Source organism: Castor canadensis, chromosome 7 (assembly GCF_047511655.1).
Source record: "Castor canadensis chromosome 7, mCasCan1.hap1v2, whole genome shotgun sequence".
Classification (NCBI taxonomy): Eukaryota; Metazoa; Chordata; class Mammalia; order Rodentia; family Castoridae; genus Castor; species Castor canadensis.
In genome coordinates this window covers 131,892,072-131,911,475 of record NC_133392.1, presented here as the reverse complement: position 1 = coordinate 131,911,475, position 19,404 = coordinate 131,892,072, and the positions used below count along the sequence as shown (strand labels likewise).

The 19,404-nt window shown below is 34.8% G+C and overlaps 1 protein-coding gene across 14 annotated transcripts in view; it reads right to left on the bottom strand.

Moving 5' to 3' along the window:
- The window catches only part of Scmh1 (Scm polycomb group protein homolog 1), a 177,611-nt gene that overhangs the window by 132,387 nt on the left and 25,820 nt on the right, over positions 1-19,404 (bottom strand). For 8 of the 14 annotated variants that reach the window (XM_074080451.1, XM_074080448.1, XM_074080437.1 and 5 more), the window contains one exon: positions 6,245-6,374. In XM_074080451.1, coding sequence (XP_073936552.1) covers positions 6,245-6,257 — 13 coding nt within the window. In that variant the 5' untranslated portion in view covers positions 6,258-6,374. Of the gene's footprint in view, positions 1-6,244; positions 6,375-12,155; positions 12,234-15,280; positions 15,575-16,837; positions 19,313-19,404 lie in introns of those variants that run through there. The other 6 variants (XM_074080442.1, XM_074080441.1, XM_074080443.1 and 3 more) reach the window with 4 other exon arrangements.

The window sequence follows — 19,404 nt, the reverse complement described above, 5'->3', positions numbered from 1 at the left end:
GCTAACTAATCTTTTTTTTTCAGATTTACAGAACCCAGAAAAATTGGTGATCTTCAGATAACATCAGAATGTATAACACCCTTTCTTAAGTTCTTTGCCACAATTAGCACAAAGCATGAAAACTGCTGTAAGATTTAACTTGCAGAAAAGTAATATGTCTGTTTTAGGAAAATACAGGTACTAGTGTCAGGAGGTGAAGGTAGAATGTGATGTTTCAACCAGAGCGGGGGAAAGAAAAGGACACATCCTTTGGATGACAAAGCCCTCATTCTGCATGTCCCTTTCCTCCCTATAAAGGCCCTTTGTGCTCCTGAGTTTTGAGAACAATAACCCGTTCATCTTCTAGAAAACCAGGCCTTAAATAAAGCCTACTTCTTTCCACCAACTCTCATCTCCCAAACATTGGCTTTCAAGTGACTGAGCAGCCTGGTCCTAGGTCCAACAACAGTCTTAGTTCCAGAGGGAGGAATGCTTCCATCAGGAGACACAATAATGACTCCATTGAACTGAAAGTTAAGATTGCTATCCAGCCAGCAATGTGAGCTAAAGGGATTGATCTGGACTACTAACAGGGAAATTAGACTATTACTACACAGTGAAGGTAAGAGAGAATGTTTGGAATACAGGTGATCCCTTAAGGTATCTCTTAATATTTCCATGCCCTGTTATTGAAGTCAATGGAAAGCTACAACAACCCAATTCAGGTAGGACTATAAATAGCTCAGACCCTCTAGGAATGAAGGTTTAGGTCACCCATGAGGTAAGGAAACATAATCAGATGAAGTTCTTGATGAAGACAAACAGAATATTGAGTGAGTAGTAGAAGGTAGTTATAAATACCAACTATAACCCTGTGACCAATTACAGAAACAAGAACTGTAATTGCCAGGAATATTTCCTCATTATTTTGTTATAGATTTTTATGTATATATTTATGTTTTATATACATATATTAAGGAAATCTTTGTTTTCTCTTCTTATTCTTTTATCAAGTAACAAAAGATGAAATGACTTATCTATATGTAAGTATTGTTACATCACAGTATTTAAATTATAGGCAATCAGGAGAAGAGTAAATATCACTCAAGTATTTTATCTCCTCTTCTGGCAAAGGGCTTAGCATGTCTTGGGTTGTGTACAGAATAGGTATATATTCTGTACAGAATTTTGACAGTGTTATTATCCTCATTTAAAGGACAAGTGCGGCTTAAGGAGATGAATATGGATGCCAAGATGAGAAGGGGTAGACTTGTGATGGTTAATTTTATGTATCAATTTGACAGGGTTAAGGGATGCCCAGACAACTAGTAAACATTATTTCTAGGTGTGTGTACTTCTGGAAGATATGAAGGTTTGAATCAGTAGACTACATAAAGATCATCTTCATCAATGTGGGCAGATGTCATTAAATCCATTGAGGGTCCAAATACAACACAGGTGGAGGAGGGAAAATTCTGTTTCTTAGGCTGGGACACACATCTTCTTCTGCCCTTGGACACTAGAGCTCATGTTTCTTAAGCTTCAGACTCCAGGACTTATACCAGCGCCCTCTCCCTCTGCTATCATTTTTTAGGCCTTCTGCCTCAGAATGGGAATTACACCATCAGCTACCCTGTTTCTCAGACCTTTGGACTCAGACAGAATTATACCAACAGACAGTGTATCATGGACTTCTTAGCCTCCATAATTTCGTGAGCCAATTCCTATAACAAATCTACTATCTATCTATCTACCTACTTACCTACCCACCCACCCATCATCCATCCATCCGTCCATCCATCCACATCTACCTTCTATTGCTTTTGTCTCACTGGACAAAAACTAAGACTGTTGTTGGACCTAGGACCAGGCTGCTCAGTCACTGGAGAACCCTAACTAATTCAGAGTCAGAGTGAGCATTATGAAACATAAGATAATAAAGAAATAGTTTGAACTCCTGATACAAATTAGTGGAACCAGAAAGCAATATCCAAAGAAAGTTATATTACAAAATGTATCATTTTAAGTATTGCCACAAATTATTCAATGGATCAGGTTATCATCCTTGTATCAACTCCTAAAGAAAGAGAATAGAGAATGTGGTATAATTTTACACAAAATAAAAGGAGCATGTCACCTATAATTTTTCAAAGCATTTTAGGTCATGTTTCAGAGTGTGTTATGATATGTAGGCACCTTACTAATAAGCTTTATTCCTTTTAACCAGGAAGTATATTTCTTCTCTGGTAGTACCTTTTCTAGTTAATAATAACAAATCAAAAAATCAGGACTTCTGAATTCTCAGCTCTCCTTTGTCCTTCAAATCAATTGGTTATCCAATTCTGTCAGTTCTGCTGCTAAAACAACCAGTTCTTCCCTCCTATTTCTGCTGCTTCTATTCTGAGTTTATTCTAATTTCTGTATTTGATCTTGCCCCTTTCCAATCTATGTATTACTATTACTTTTCTAAAATACAGATCAAATTAAACAAGTCACTATCCCAATTTAAAAGTAAAATTCAAAACTGTATCCAAATATATCTGTACAAACTAAACTTCCTGCCTCTGAGTCTTCCCCAGTTCTATTTATTCCTCAAGGCCCTGGACAAATGATACTTTGTAACAGCTTTCTGGTGAGGCCCCTAAGCAAAGTATTAGCTCTACCTACTACCTTAATGCCTGTCAGAGCTAAATAATACTAAGCCAGTAAGTATTTGTGGAATTTAGCAAACAGCAAAAATTTTTTTTTAAAAAAAAGCTTGTCTTTTTACCAAATTCAGAAATGGCTATGCAAAGAGAGAAAAGTTATGCACATGAAGTAAATTATTTCAATGCATGCTCTCATCAAAACAGTTTTAACATGGAGAATGAGACTTAAATACAGAAATCACTATGGTTAGATAAAATTATTCATGTTAACAAATAACTGAAAATCTATCATCTTGAACTACAGATAGTATAAAAGTTATTTATATTTAGTGTCATCTTATTTTTTCTACTACATATTTACTGTTTTGAACATGTGTTATCTAGGCTAATATTAAAAATGAACTTGCTACTATTTAATGGGTACAGCGTTTCAGTCTTGCAAGATAAAAAAGTTCTAGAGATAAGTGGTGCTGATGATTGCACAATATGAATGTCCTTCTGAACATTCTAACAGAAATGCCACTAAACTGTACACTTCAAATTTGTTAAAATGGAGGAGATCTAGGGGTATACCTCAATAGTAGAATGCTTGCCTAGCATTTGTGAAGCCTGGGCTGTGATCCCCAATATGGAAGAAAATTATTAAGATGGTAAATTTTATGTTGTATATATTTGCTATAATTTTTTAATTAACTAATTTAAAAATGAACCTACATTACTGGTGTATCTGGACAAAGGGAAGCTTAGAGGCTTCCATTTCAGAGTCAGTTAATATTTACAGTTACCATATATAAAGCCAAATCAAGGCATTTCCATATATATCATTACAAGTATTATCAATATCTTTTTAAAGATGAGGAATTAAGTATCAGTAAGCTTAATAGTGCCTTAGAGGGGAAGGACTTATCAGGTAACAGCAATGAAAGATACATAGTAATAGTTTACAGAGTAAATTCACAAATAAAAACTTAATTGAAGCAAACATCAAGAATCCTACTTATATAGATACATTTATCCAACAAACACTTATTATCTGCTATGTATCAGTCACTAGTCTAGATACTACAGATACAATATTGAGCACAATAATACTGGGGTGCTCACCAGGGATTTTCCAACATACCATGATCTTTTGACTCAGGCATTTAAAAAAATCATTCATTGCAGGCAAGCAGACTTTCTGGCAATGAGAACTGTTCTGGGGAGTATGAATTGTTCATTCCCTAAAATGTACGAGCAGAAAGGTTAGATGACCACCTATCATCACCGTATCATCAAAGATGTGGAAACTTTTCTAAGCTGAAAAGGAATTTGTGGATTTGAAAGGGAGTTAACTGGCTAGACTAAGATCCTATTAAACCTTGTCTTTCACTAAGAACCAAACACTATCTTTGGGGCTGACATAGTATCAATGTATCCATATCTTGTGTGTGTGTATTTGTGTTTGATTGGGCGCACGTTGTTTATCCTGTTTATGAACTATTTAATAGCATGGATTATATAATATTTTCCTTTATCTCACATATCTGAATCAATGAAATGAATGTAACAGCAGCAGATCATATTCTATCCCATGTTGTTTAATCTGACATTTAAATTCCATTTCAACTTAACTATTTTCAAAATAACTCTCTACAGTGTTTGTTGTTTCTTTAATAAAATTACATTCATTTAAGCTTTAAACAAAAATTCATTCATTACACATAGGTTCCAGCTCCCTATTAGGTAATATGGATTCAAAAAATAAAGACAAACTCTTTTCAGTACAGAAGAGAGAAAAAGACACATAAATATGTGTGTTAAAGTATTATAGGTATTGTGATAGAAATAACTATTGGGGCTCAGAAGAAATAGGTAAGCGGAAGACCCAGTTCCACCCAGGAAGGGAGTGGAACGAGAAGTTAAGACTTCAAGGAAAAAACACTTCAATTAAGTCTTGGGGGTCAGAAACGGGATAATAAGAGAAGTACAGGATAAAGAAGGAATAATGTAAAGAAAGAAGTAATACCATGAAGCACTGTATTAGAGTTGCTCAGTCCAATAAGGTAGTCAGTAGCTACCTTATAATGGCTAATATGATTAAGAAGTGTATACTTAGCTTTAAAGTTACTGGGAAAACTTTTAAGTACACTTGGAACAAAACTAGATATGTGAATCTATTTTTCAAGTATAATTTTTAAAAACCTAAATATACATCAAGTAAAACTTGGGATCTGAATTAAGATGTGCTACAAAGCATAAAACACATCAGATTACAAAGATTTTTTTCATTATATATTTTGTATCAGTTACCTGTCAAAATAATATTTCAGATAATTTCTCGTTTCTTTTTTAGCTTTTTTAATGTGGCTGCTGGAAAATCTTTAATTACGTATGTGGTGTGCACTGATTTCTACTGGACAGGGTCATGCTGGACAACTGCAGTTCAGAGGTATGGTAAAAGTAAGTCATCAATATCACCAACACGGCCTGAGCTTTTACTATAATGGGGAAAGCAGATCTACAATAAGCAAGAAGCCAATGGGCAGAGAGAAGCAGAGGTGAGAGATGGAGGAGAGAATTTATTAATATACAGGCTCATCCCACCTTTTCTCATGTGGCTTGGTTATTCAATGTCCCTAGTAATTAAAAGAATCCTAACTATTTCAGATATAAAGGTAGAATAGGCTTTTGAGAAAATGTTATGATTTTAGTGTTAAGAAAAATAGTAACCTTGACATTATTCCAGACAAGACAAATCATCCCAACTCAGTAAATCCTGAGGCATAAAAAAGGTAAAGTATAATAAATAGAAAACTACACTTAAATATAAAGACATTTTTCTCTTTAAATGTTTTTCCTCTTTTTTTTTTGAGGTACTGGGGCTTGAACTTAGGGCCTACACCTCAAGCCACTCCACCAGTCCTTTTCTGTGAAGGGTTTTTTCTAGATAGGGTCTCACAAACTATTTGCATGAGCGGGCTTTGAACCATGATACTCCTGATCTCTGCCTCCTGTGTAGCTAGGATTACAGGTGTGAGCACCAGCACCCAACCTCTTTAAATGTTTTTGATATGTTATTAGTATCCATAAAACTCATATTTGATTTAGAATCTAAACCCTAAAATGTTTCTAATAAATCCAACTAATACTATTAAAAATTCATGATAAAGATGGCAAAAATGAGTAACTTCCAGAAATTGCTACAAATTTTAATGACACCTTAAAAAGATGGTATCAAGTGCCTACCAATAAGGATAATTATTCATTAAATTAAAGGTTTTTCTTTAATAGTAATCTGTAATGTGACCAATCTCGCATAATAATATTCTTTCTTTCTTTCTTTATTTATTTAGGTGGCACTGGGGTTTGAATTCAGGGCCTCAGGATTGCTAGGCAGGCACTCTACCACTTTGAGCCACTCCTCCAGCCCTTGCAGAGTAGTATTTAAAAAGCAAAACTTCCAAACTCCTCTCTCAATTTGAAATTCATGTTAATGACAAAAATGACATCATGGCTATAAAGAAAATGAAAATGAAAATGGGTGTTCTAATTAGCAAAGAGGAATTCCTTAAATTCAGTCTTTACTAGGTATCTTAATCCCTCTTACCTCCAGGATAGTATAAAAGAATGCTTACCACTAGGCTGCATAGTCAATGGACTAAAATCTGGTCAGGGAGTTAAAAATCTGGGGATTTATCCTTGGATCCACCAACAGCTTGCTCCAACCTCTGACCAGTCAGTTTCTCTGTATGTTAATTTCTCCATCTGTGAAGTAGAGATGGGGCAAGAAAGGGGTACAGTTATTAATCTATATTGAGATTTTTCCCCCATACTGAGACCTTTAAGTATTAACAAACTAGTCTACATTATAAGAAAAGTAACACATTTAATACATTTTTGCTATTAAAATATCTTAGTTAGAAGGTACTTATAGCAAGCACCACAGGAGTAATTTAAGACTTTATATTCACAGAAATACAGATACTTGCTACATTTGATCTCATACAAACACTGAATATAAACATAGTTTCCAACTAACCAGATTAAGCTAGAAAATTCAAAAAATACTAAAAACCCATTAACACTGTCCTATGGACTGAACTGTGCCTTCTCCATTCATATGTTGAAGCCCTACTCCCCAGTTTGAATGTATTTGGAGATAGGGCTTCTAAGGAGGCAATTAAGGTTAAATGACACTACAAGAGTAAAGCCCTAATCTTATAGGACAGAAGAAGAGCGTTCTCTGTCCCTCACAGAGAAAAGGCCATGTGAGGATGCACAGAGAAGCTGCCATATGCATGATAGGGAGGGAAGCTCCACCAGGAACCAACCTGCCAGCACCTTTATTTTGATTTCCAGCCTCTTTATCTATCAGAATATAAATTTCTTAAGCTACTGAAACTGTGGCATTTGGTTATGGTAGCTCAAACACATGGTTACAAGATAAATAAGACTGCAGCAATTCTTTGAGAATATCTCAATTCCCTAAAGAACTTTAATTACATCCTTTACCACAGTCTAAGGTAGTAGAGAAAAAACCAAAAAAAAAAAAAAAAAAAAAAAGACACAAAATACACCAACATACTGAATTTGAAGTTAAAATTTTACTCTGGTTTGAATCCCAACTGCATTTTCTCTTCAAATTTTTAGGCAAATAACTGCATTGAAACTCAGTTTTCTTACCAACAAAATGGGGATGGTACTCCCAATGCTACTTGTACCACAGGGTTATTATGAAGAACAAATGAAAATGGTTTTGAAGTGCCCAATGCAGATAACAAGTATTATTAAGAAAAAATTGCTGCTTACCACCTTTCTCTGAGGAAAAACACAGATCCAGAATAGAACAACCTTTTTGTCCTTACAAAAAGTACAGTGCAACTGCCTGTTACTAGTTAGCTCCTGAGAATTCAACTATTCACAATTTGATTAACTACTCAATGGAGTATCTGCTAGAACTACTTCTATTTTGTCTCTTCTTCTTTTGACTTCCTTTTACCATTGACTGGGACCTTTACAAATTATGGTAACATAATCTTGAAGATTATGGAGAAAGTGCCTATATTTATTCCAAAACCAATAATGATCCTGAGGAGTTGGAATGAAAACAGTAACTTGACTTCTCAAAATAGATGTTCAGCATATTGAAGCAATAAAAGAATAGTCTCTGGAACACCCTTGAAAATATATCCTCTTTGATTTCTGAGAAACAAGCATACACTACAACTTTTAAAGTAGTGCTGCTTGGTAGTACTACTTTCTACAGTAACAGGAATGTTCTACATATGTATTGTCTGATGGGTAGCCACTAGCTACACTTGCCTATTTGATATTTGAAACATGGCTGATAGAATGACTGAGGAGTTGCATTTTCATTGTATTTAACTTTTATTAAATTTAAATATTAGCCTACTTATTGGACAGGACATATCTACAAAATGTAAGATTCTGGTATTTCTGGAAATTCATTCTTCCTTTCTCCTTTTTTTTGGAGACAGGGTCTCATTATGTAGCCCAGGCTGGCCTTCAACTGACAATCCTCCTGCCTCAGCCTCCCAAGGGCTGGGATTACAGGTGTGCATAGCCACAGCTGGTGGTATTTATGGAAATTATTGAAAGATAATATACGGTAAAAAAAAAACTGACAAAGCTATGGAAGCATTCTCTCATAATGTGATAAAACAATCACACTGGCCACCCAATGAAGCAAGCAAAAGTAGAAAGAATTCTTCATACATTATTAAGAAAAAAGATTTATAAATTATCACTTGTATATTAACAATTATTAAAATTATGTAATGATAATTTTAAGTGTTTACCATGTGCCAGATAGTATGCTAAGTATTTCAATGATACCATCTTGCTAAATCTATACCACACTGTATATTATTACCTCTGTTTTTTTTGTGTGTGGGGAAACTGGTTTGAACTCAGGGTTTTATGCTTGCAAAGCAGGTGTTCTACTGCTTCAGCCACACTTCCAGCCCATTTTGCTCTCATTATTTTGGAGATGGGGGTCTCACAGACTATTTGCCCAGGCTGGCCTCAAGCCTCAATCCTCCTGATCTCAGCCTCCCAAGTAGTTAGGATTACAGGCATGAGCCACCAGTACTTGGCTTATTACTTCTTTTTACTAGTGAGGAAATGGTATCCAGAAAGGTTTGGTAACTTTCTAAAAAGTTACTCAGTACAAAAGTCAGGATCTGAACCCAAACTATGCTCTTAACTATGCTGCCTTCCATCCATGTGCACAACCCCCCAACAACAACAAAAAAAACCTCACAAAAAGATATCCTACAAATGCTTTTAACATGAAATAGTGCAGATTGGGGAAAACTGTAACCATTTGTGAATCTGGATATTCTACTCATTTTACTACAGTAAAAACTGAAGCACTAATGCTTGTTAGCTTCATCTGGACAATGAGTAAGATTAGGCATAGTAAGGGTTTTAAAAAGGTAAAGCTAGATTAAATAAAGGATGGTCAAAGGTACCATGCTCTATATTCATAGAGCTTGGAAAATACAAAAGAAATAATAGTCTTGCATGAACCACGAATAGCGTAAGATTGGGAAGAAGGGAATAGGGAGGAAGAGATATTTTTCCCCAAAAAAAGGAAACTGAAAAACAGAAAAGGAATGCATCAAATATACTTCTGAAGACCCACTAAAAGAGAATTTTTTCAGTGTTAAACCACAATCTTATGCCAATATGCACAGAACTCAAAAAAGAACAAGAAATAGAGCACCTGCTTACGGTGATGATGGAGGGCAAGATAGACGGCAAGATACAGGGAGGCAGGAGACAGACAGGGTACTGGTTTGGAATGCAACACTGATCAGCTACTATTTCTTTCTTTCTCTCTCTCTCTCTCTCTCATTATTAAGTATTCCTAGTGCCGCTCAGCTGATTTCTGCCTCCAGCTCCTCTTGGTTTACTTTAACTTCATTTGGAGATGAGTGTGATGAGATATAATATTCTTCTGGGATGATCTACCACAAGAGGGGGGAGGAAGCAAGCTAGGCAATCCCTTTTTCAAAGAAAGCAATAAATTCTATCTTCTCCATGCAGCAGATGTGAACAAAGAAGACGAAGCAGATCTCTACTTGGCAGTTGTCCCTGCCACCACTTGCTTTGTAGCAATTATACACCTCTGTGTGTGTACAGAGAGAGAAGGATCCCAGAGAAAATCAATATTTCCTTTCACAAGCAAGGCAGGTAGCAATGAATGGCGAATGAAAACACAGAGAGGCCATAACTCCCTGTGTCCAACAGGCAGTCCTAAATAGACTTTGACTATGTATAATCTTTGCTCTTTTCAAGGGCTACATGTGTGATCCACGGCATAGGAAAAGCTGATGCATTTTAGGATGCTTTTTTTAAAAAAAATTTCCTTTATTCATATGTGCATACAATCATTGGGTCATTACTCCCCCCTTCCCCCAGCCCCCTCCCTTTCTCCCCACCCCTCCCTCTCGCCCCCACCCCCTCGCTTCCAAGCAGATACTGTTTTGCCTTTATCTCTAATTTTGTTAAAGAGAGAGTATAAGCATTAATAAGGAGAACCAGGAGTTTTTGCCAGTTGAGGTAAGGATAGCTATACAGGGAGATACCTAGTTTTGCTTCCATGTACATATATGTTACTTTCTAAATTGATTCTTCTCGAACTAACCTTTTGTCTAGTTCCTAGTCCCCTTCTCCTATTGGCCTCTGTTGCTTTAAAGTTTCTGCATTAGTTTTTAGGCTGCTTCTTGAACTGAGAAGCTTAGTAGTTCAAATAGTGCCACATCATATTTTCAGGCAGACATAATCGGCTTGATATCATGAAATAAGTAATGTTATATCATGATCATCATTCTGCCTAGTATTTAGGGTTTTTTATTTGTTTTTGGTTCTGATATTAAATCATTTGGAAGAAGATCGAGGTTGACTGGGTGACCTTTAAAGTCCTTTCCAGATCTAAGATTCCAAATCTAAGTCCTGGTTTCATCACTACAAACAACACTATATACTTCAGGTTTTGCAGCATAGACTGTATTTATGTATATACAGATGTTCTACAATTTACAAAATGGTTCAACTTATGTTTTGATTTTATAATAGTGTGAATATAACCATACTGTTTTTCACTTTCAGCACAAGTGTTCTAAGCACACTTAATGCAGTCTAAATTATTTAAGGCTAAATTATGGTGTTTGGCAAGTTAGATGTATTTAAATGCATTTTGACTTAAAATATTTTCAACTTACAATCAGTTTATTGGGATGTAGTGCCATTATAACTTGAGGAGCATCTGTATGTGTGTATATGTGAGTGTGTGTGTATATATAGGCACATACACTCATAATACCAACTTACAAAAGTATGATATGAGGACAGAAAATATAGCAGCAGCAGAAGCAACCAGTAGTTGCAGAGGCAAGCACTGCTTCCTGCTTCCTCATCTATCATTTGCTGGCACTTTTCTTTTTTGTCTCTTATGTCCCTTTTCAATTCTATCATATTGTGGGTCTATGAGGCAGTAGCAGCAGGACTCAGTTCAATTATTTCCTCCAATCTACCACAACATAATTAGGAAAATAGTCTTTGAAACAATTATGTGTATGCTTTATTTTATACAGTATATATATAGTCCTGAAAACATAAGTGTACATACAATTTTTAATAAAAAATAAGGTATATTTTGAGGACACCAACAGATTAATTTGCAGCATTGAACTTGTTTTTATAAAGATTCCTTTAAACCTTTTTGATGAGACCAAGCTATGATTGTGAGAAGATGAACAGACATTTCACCAAGAAAATATAGCACAAAGGCACAAAGGCATAGAAATGGACAGTGTGTTTGAACAACAGCTAGTTGTGTGTTATGGATGAAAACAGGTATGGTTAAAGAAATGAAAGACAGGAATTGAGTGAGATGGATAGAAAAATAGGTAGGAGGCAATGGGTGAAGAACCTTGTTAACCATTCTAAGATGATAGTATATTATATATGGAGGACTCTGGTATCATCCCAAAGATTATGTTAGGCATTTAATATCAAAAGCTGACTTACTAAAGCTATTTTACATCCATAAAAGGCTTTTAATTCTTTTTCAAAGACTTTTACATATATTTTCCCAATGTTTACATTTTATATATTTACATATCTACTAAATTGTGATAGTGATTATTACTTGTGATGTAGAGAGAATGGTTAAGATTTACAGACAAAAAAGATCTGAAACTAAAACTTGCAGTTATGAGTTACACGATTTTTAAAGTGTCTTAACCCATCATTGTTGTCATAAAACAGGTTTAACAACAGTACCTACCTTACAAGATTATTGTGAAGACTCTGTAAAATAATTATATGGAAAGTACTTTGCAAACTCTAAAGAGTTACATAAATGACACGCAGGATTTTTTTAAATTGTAGAATAAGTTAGCAAGAAAGAGTGAGATTTTTAAATTCACTGTAATTGTTTTTTATGATACATACATTCAGACCCAGCCTAACAGAGGATACCTCTCTCTTTCTACTATATATAATATAGGTTCTGACCTTTTCAAGGATCTGGTTTTTGTATAGTATCATCAGCTATACCAAAGAGAAAATCCTTCCTTAGAATGATGGAGAAATCTAGAAGTGAAAAAATAAAGATGTGAACTACTGTAATTAAAAGAGATGTGGGGAAATTAGATTTTTGTCAGAGTAAGTCATTAGGCTGGACACCCAGAGCTTCCCAAGGGCTGCACTTTGGTTAGGTTTCAGTATTCTTCCCTCAGCTTTGTGGCTTCTGAAGACTGATTTTGTTAAAAATAGAGTAGATTCTTGAGGGCTATCTATAGGCCATTAAACAATGTTGGATAAACTAGAATGCTAATTTACTTTATTTACTTTTTTGGGGAGGGTGGTACTGGGGCTTAAACTCAGGACCTCACACTTGCTAGGCGGATGCTCTACCATGTAAGCCATTTCACCAGCTAGAATACTAATTTATTAATTTGCTGTGAAAAGCTTAACTGTCAGATGACCTAAAATATTTAATTGTGCATAATGTGCCACTCTGTTGTTGTAATGCCTCAACTCTTCTGTTGTAATATAAAAGCATTCATATGCAGAACTGCATAGTAAGAGGATTATTATAAGCAAGTATCAAATGGGATTTATTTCCAGAATGCTAGGATGGCTCAACATGTGAAAATAAACCAACATAATATACACACACATAGAACAAAGTTAAAAAACCCCATAATAATTACATTATAGCTTGATTTAAAAAAAGCATGACAAAATTTAACACACCTTCATAATAAAACATTCAATAAACTAAGAACTTCCTCAACATAATAAAACCCATACTTAACAGTATTATAAGAAAAAGAAATTAAAGGCATCCAGATTTGAAAGGAAGAAGCAAAATAACCTTTGCAGATAACAATCTCAAATATAAAAAACCCTAGTGATTGTGCCAAAAAAGCCGTTTGAGCTCATGAATTCAGCAAAGTTGCAGGATACAAAGTCAATGCACAAACATCAGTTACATATCTACACACAATGGACAACCTGAAAAGAAAATTAACAAAATATTTCTATTTAAAACAGTATCAAAAAGAACAAAATACAAAGAAATAAATTTAACCAAGGAAGTGAAAGACTTATTTATTAAAAAGTTCAAGCCACTGCTGAAAGAAATGAGATAAATAGAAAGAACATGTGTTCATGAATTAGAAGACTAATATTTTTAAGCTTGTAATAATATACCCAAAGCAATCTACAGATTCAATGCAATCCCTATCAAAATCTCAATGAACTTTTTTTTGCATAGATAAGTGATTTAAAATTCACATGCAATCTTAAAAGATACCAAATATCTCAAATAATCTTTAAAAAGAACAAAGTTAGAAAACTCACACTTTTTTTTTCTTTTTAAAAAAATTATATTGTTATTTTTTCTTTTTAAAAAAATTATATTGTTATTGTGACATTTATATTATATTGTGACATTTAAAAAAGTCAATATATAATAGTTGAATTCACTCCCTCCATCATTCTCCTTTATTTTCTCTCCCCTCCTTCCTAGAATGAGAACTCACACTTTCTATTTCTAAGTCTTACCACAAAACTACAGTCATCAAAACATAATGTTGGCATAATTTCCAACATATAGACCACTGGACTAGAAGAGAAAGCCCAGAAATAACTGTCGCATATATGGCTAACTGATTTTTTACAAAGGTGCTAAATCCATTTAATAGGAAAAGGACACTCTTTCCCAACAAATGGTATTGTGAAATCTGGTTATCCACATGCAAAAAAGAAAATGAAATTACAACCTTATATCATACATAAAAAATTAACTCTAAATTCACTGAAGTTCTAAACACAAGAGCTAAAGCTATAAAACTGTTGGAAGAAAACACAGGGAGAAATCTTTACACATTAGATTTGCCAGTGATTCTTGAAGAAGATACTGAAGTGTGGCCAACAAAAAAAGAAAACAGATAACCTGGACTTCATTAAAATGAAAAACTTTTGTGCATCAAAGGACACTACAATGAGAGTGAAAAGACAACCCACAAAATGGGAGAAAATATCTGAAAGTCAGTATCTTATAAAGATTGATATCAAGAATATATAAAGAACTTCTACAGTTCAATGAAAAGCAAAAAGAAATCTCCAATAACTCATTTTGAAAATGGACAAAGGACTTCAATAGACATTTCTTCAAAGAAGATACACAGATGACCAATAAACATATGAAAATGTGCTCCATGTCACTAATTTTTATTAGATGCACAGCTTTACTTCTAGGCTATTTTCTTCCATTGGTCTATCTGTTTTTATGCTACTACCATGCTGTTTTGATCACTATAGTTTTGTAGTGTTTCTTACAGTCAGGTAGTGTAATGCTTCTTGCTTTGTTCTGTTTTACTCAATATTGCCTTAGCTAGTCATGGTTTTCTTTGGTCCCAAACAAATTTTAGAATTGGTTTTTCTAGTTCTGTGAAGAATGTCATAAGCATTTTGATAGGAATTGGGTTGAATCTGTAGATTGCTTTAGAATGGCCATTTTAACAATACTGATTCTTCCACTCCATGAACATCCTGGAATATCCTTCCATTTGTGCCCACTTCAATTTCTTTCATCAATGTTTTATAGTTTTCATTGCAGAGATTTTTCACCTCTTTGGTGAATACTTAGCGTTTTTTTATTAGTTTGCATTAATGGTACATAATAATGAGTTTCACTGTGTTACTTTCCTACATGCATATAATGTTCTTTGATCATATTCACTCCAATGATCCTCTTTTATCTTTCCTTCCCTGACCCCTTCCTCTTCCTTAATAAATTCTTAGCTTTGTGAGGTTTTTTTAAATCCCCCAAATTTCATTTTTAGAACACAAGATGCATTTCTTGACTTCTTCAGGCTTTTGACTCAGCAATTCATCCTTAAATTAAAATCTACTTTAATTCTGCCTCACTTTAATTCTCTGGAGTTCATTTGGTCCAGGATTAGTGATAGACTTTATTTCAGAATGGTAGTACTTGTTCAGAGAATTTACATGGTAGTACTCATCCAGAGAACTCCAAAGGTTTACTTCATCAAAATCACTGATAGGTGTCTAATCTGTAAAATACCTTTGTTATGGTTTGGATAAAAAGTATCACCCAAAAGTCTTACGTATTGAAGGCTCTGGACTCAGCTGGTGGCTCCAATCATTGACAGGTAACTATATCATGAAGTCTTTGATCTAATTAACAGATTAATCCCCTGATGGATTCATTATCTGATGACATTAATGGGAGGTGATGGAAACTTTTGGAGGTGGGGGCTAGTTGGAAGTAGTTCACTGGGGGCATGCCCTTGGGGCCGTATCTTGTCCTCCATCTCTTCCACCTGTCTCTGCCATGAGGTAAGCCATTTTGCTCTATCACATCTTCTCTGCAATGATGCTCTACCTCACCACACACAGGCCTAGAAGCAAAACAGCAAGTAAACATAGACTGAAACCTCTGATACAGTGAGCCAAAATAAATCCTTCCTCCCTTAAGTTGTTTTCTCAAGTATTTCATCACAGCAACAAAAACTAATGCATCCTTTAAATAGAGCAGTGATTCATAGTTTTTTTCCCTCTCTGACATACCTGAAGAACACAAAACACCCCTATTAGTAAAGGGAGGCTCCCCAAAGGCACTGATTTTCAGCAAAGGGGGGTGGCAGGTACAAATAATTTGATGGGGAAGGAGGCTCCATTGGGTAGAGGTGTTTCAGGGTCTCCAAAGAATCTTGTAATTAGAAAAAGAACCTCTGCTAGTCTATATGCTTTCCCCACTACCCCTTCTCCTTACTCAGGATCTAGAGAGTATCATCCAGGAGACAAATAATTCAAGTCATCTACATAAGTTTATGTTTTTTAGTAGTTACATTTTAAAAAGGAGAGAGAGAGAGAGAGGAGAAAAACCAGTAAAAATAAATTTTAACAATGCATTTTATTTAACCTGATAGATCAAAATATCATCTCAGGAAGTAATCATCATTATAAAAATCATTAATGAATTTATCTTTTCATACAGGAGCCTTCAAAATCTGAAATGTGTTTATATGCATAGCTTACCTCAATTTATATGCTAAGTTTTCATCAGAAATACTTGATCATAAATTTACAGTTGAAAAGATTCACATACTGAAGTTGTTCCAAATATGTTCTATTTTTTTTTCAAGAACTTAAAATACAGTATTTCCTGTCATACTAACCAGACAGCTACCAGACAACAGTTCCAAAAATAATAATAAATGAACATCTATTAAGTCTTTACTATGTGCCAAGGACTGCTCTAAACACTTTACATGTATTAAGTTTTTTAGCTTACAACTACTTTATATAGCAAGTATTACTATCTTCAATTTACTAAGGAAAGGAGTACAGAAAGAGGTCTTCCAATCTGCCCAAGGCTACATGGTTAATAGTGGAGCTGGGATTCACAGCAATGGAATTTGGCCAAACTTCTTATCTCTGAGGCCTAGAATTTTTCAAGGAAAACTGGGCTGTTTTTAGCAGTAAATGCACCCTTTGGCTATGTTTGGGTTAGCAGTTCACAGGATGGACCACTCTATGGTCCTGTCTTGATTATATGCTAACAAAATTAGATCTTATCATTCTCTTGCTTAAAGTCTTCCAAAGGCTCCAAGTATCTTACCATGGCCCACCTAGTCCTACATAATCTGACCCCAAGTTACCTCTTCTTCATCTCTTCCAGCTCTCACCATTCACTCTGCTCCAGCCATAGGATCTTCTCATTCACTGTGGGAGACCAAGTTCCTTAGGGCCTTAGATTACCTGGTATGTCCACTCTAATACTCATATGGCTAGCTTTTTGTCTTTCAGGGTCTATGTTTAAGTATTACCCCTTCAGAAAACCTTTTCTTTACCACTCAATCTAAGTCACCCAAACATTCTCTATTACATTACTCTTTAAATTATCCACACAGTAGTTAGCACCATTTAATATTTTCCATGTCTATTAATTTATGTCCCCTGCCAGGGTGTTGTCTTTGTTATTTATTCAGCACTAGAGTCCAACACCTGGAATAGTGCCTAGAACAGAGGAGTCAATAATTATTTACAAATGAAATGAATATTACACTAATCACTAAGAAAAAATGCACAAAATTTAAAAATTACAGGATCAGAAAGAACACAGTGACTACGTCTGAATTTTAAAAATACTTTGCTTGGAAGGCTTATAATTAGAATCTACAAGTTGATTTCTGACAGAAAAGTAGTTGAGGAAAACCTATTTAAAAAAATAAGCTGGTTACTTTAATATCTATAAGTCACTGTGAAATTTGACAGGATCATTACCTTAAACATACTGAGAAGACAGAAGCTGGGCAACATAATTATGAATATAATTTAGTTTTTCAAAGACTTTTCTGAATACAGTCTTCATAACTTATTAAGGAATCCATGTGACACAAAGGCAAATTATACTTGATTAAAAGCCATTTAAAAAGACATGTGTTGAAATAACAAAAGAAGGTTTAAAATATATAAGTACACAGCTACTTAGTAGCACTGGAAAATAGGGAAGAGTATAACCAAAGAACCAGAAACTTGGAAGAAATTCTATAACATATAATTTAAACAGAGCTTTCTGGAGAAAAATCAATCAAAGTTGAGAGCCACTAACCAAATACAGGTAAAAGGTTGTGTTTACTCTAAATAGTCCAGTTTTCCTGGAGGGAGTTGACAGAAAGGACTGAGATGATAAAAACCTGTGCTAGCACCCCACTCTTTGCACCAAAGCTTCTAGCTGCAGAATTGGTCACTAGGCCCAAAATGTGCAGTATTATTTTTATTAATTTAAAAAGTGCTCTAAAACAAGAAAATGGAAAGGACTACTATGAAAAATCTACTCTAAATGTGACACTTCAAAAAGATTAATTAAAGATATTTTCCAGAAAATGCAGCATCGTAAGCTGAAAGAATCTGAGAAAACAGCAAAAACAGGAAGGCCACTCTCACCTTCCCCAACTTTTCTCCTCTGAAATAGGTCATAAAACCTAGGAAAGGTTAAAAAGTAGGTTTAGGACCTGTGAAAGATACCCTTCTTAGACCCAGAGGAAAGGAGCCTAAGACAGAGATGCCAGGAAGAATCTCAAGAGACAGCCTTACTAAGTTCCCCAGTTTATTGACACTAGATCCCACCCCCTTTGCCCAATTTTATTTTTCCATGGCTATCCACTTCATTGTTGAATGTGGCATAAAAATATAGAAGTTTGGTTGTTCTCATTCTCCCTCTAGAGATGACCCACTTTTAGTCTATTGAAAGAGTACTCTTTCCCAGGGCTCCCATTGCTGGTGTCCAAGACCACACAGTATGGCTAGAAGGAAAAAAGGAAAGAAGGGAAGGGAGGGAGGGAGAGAGGGAGGAGGGATATAGATTTTTAAAATGTACCTGAAATATAAGTCATTCTTGATATTTATTTTTGAAAGGTATCCACGAAAGTGACTATCTAAGCTTTACTTGAAGAGGCACTTTAAATAATGAGAATGAGAAACAGGTCTTTATAAAACAGAAAAATACAAGTTGTTATGCAAATATGAAATTTCAGCTTCAAAATTCCTTATAATTTTCAAAGTTATCTGACTCACTTATTGACATGTTTGTACTAGTTAATTCTGTACATCTTTGATGTACACATCAAATCTCAAGTCTTTAAGATTTGATCCCTCACTACATCTCCAGCTTCATTTACTGCTCATTTTCTCCTTTTCTTTACCTTCTTCCTCTAAGTTTTCTAAATGATCTGTAGTCCCCCAACTCATCTGAAACAAGGCACCTTTCTCACTATATACCTAGTACAACTTGTTAACTTACAACTCATCCTTCATAATTTAACTGAGAAATCAACGAATCTGCTTTTCCTTGGTCTTCCTAGCTCTTTTCCCTTGATAAACATTTTCTCTTCTATGCTACATTCATATCTGGCTCATACTTACAGCATTTAAATGCCACATTATAATTGTTTACATCTCTCTACTCTCTACTTGATGGTGATGCACTGAGGATATCTTATTCATCTTTACATTCTTAGGATCTAGTACACTGCCTGACAGTAGCAGGCATCAAATACATGTTTATTGAGATAAATTTAAATACACACACTTAGAAAGTATGCAAGTGCTAAAACAGGATTTGGATTTTGAAAAATATAAATGTTTCAAAGGGGAAAAACCCTGAAACCCTTTAAATGAACTGTGTACAACAGAAATACCCTGAAGGTCCCTGCTAGCACTCTGT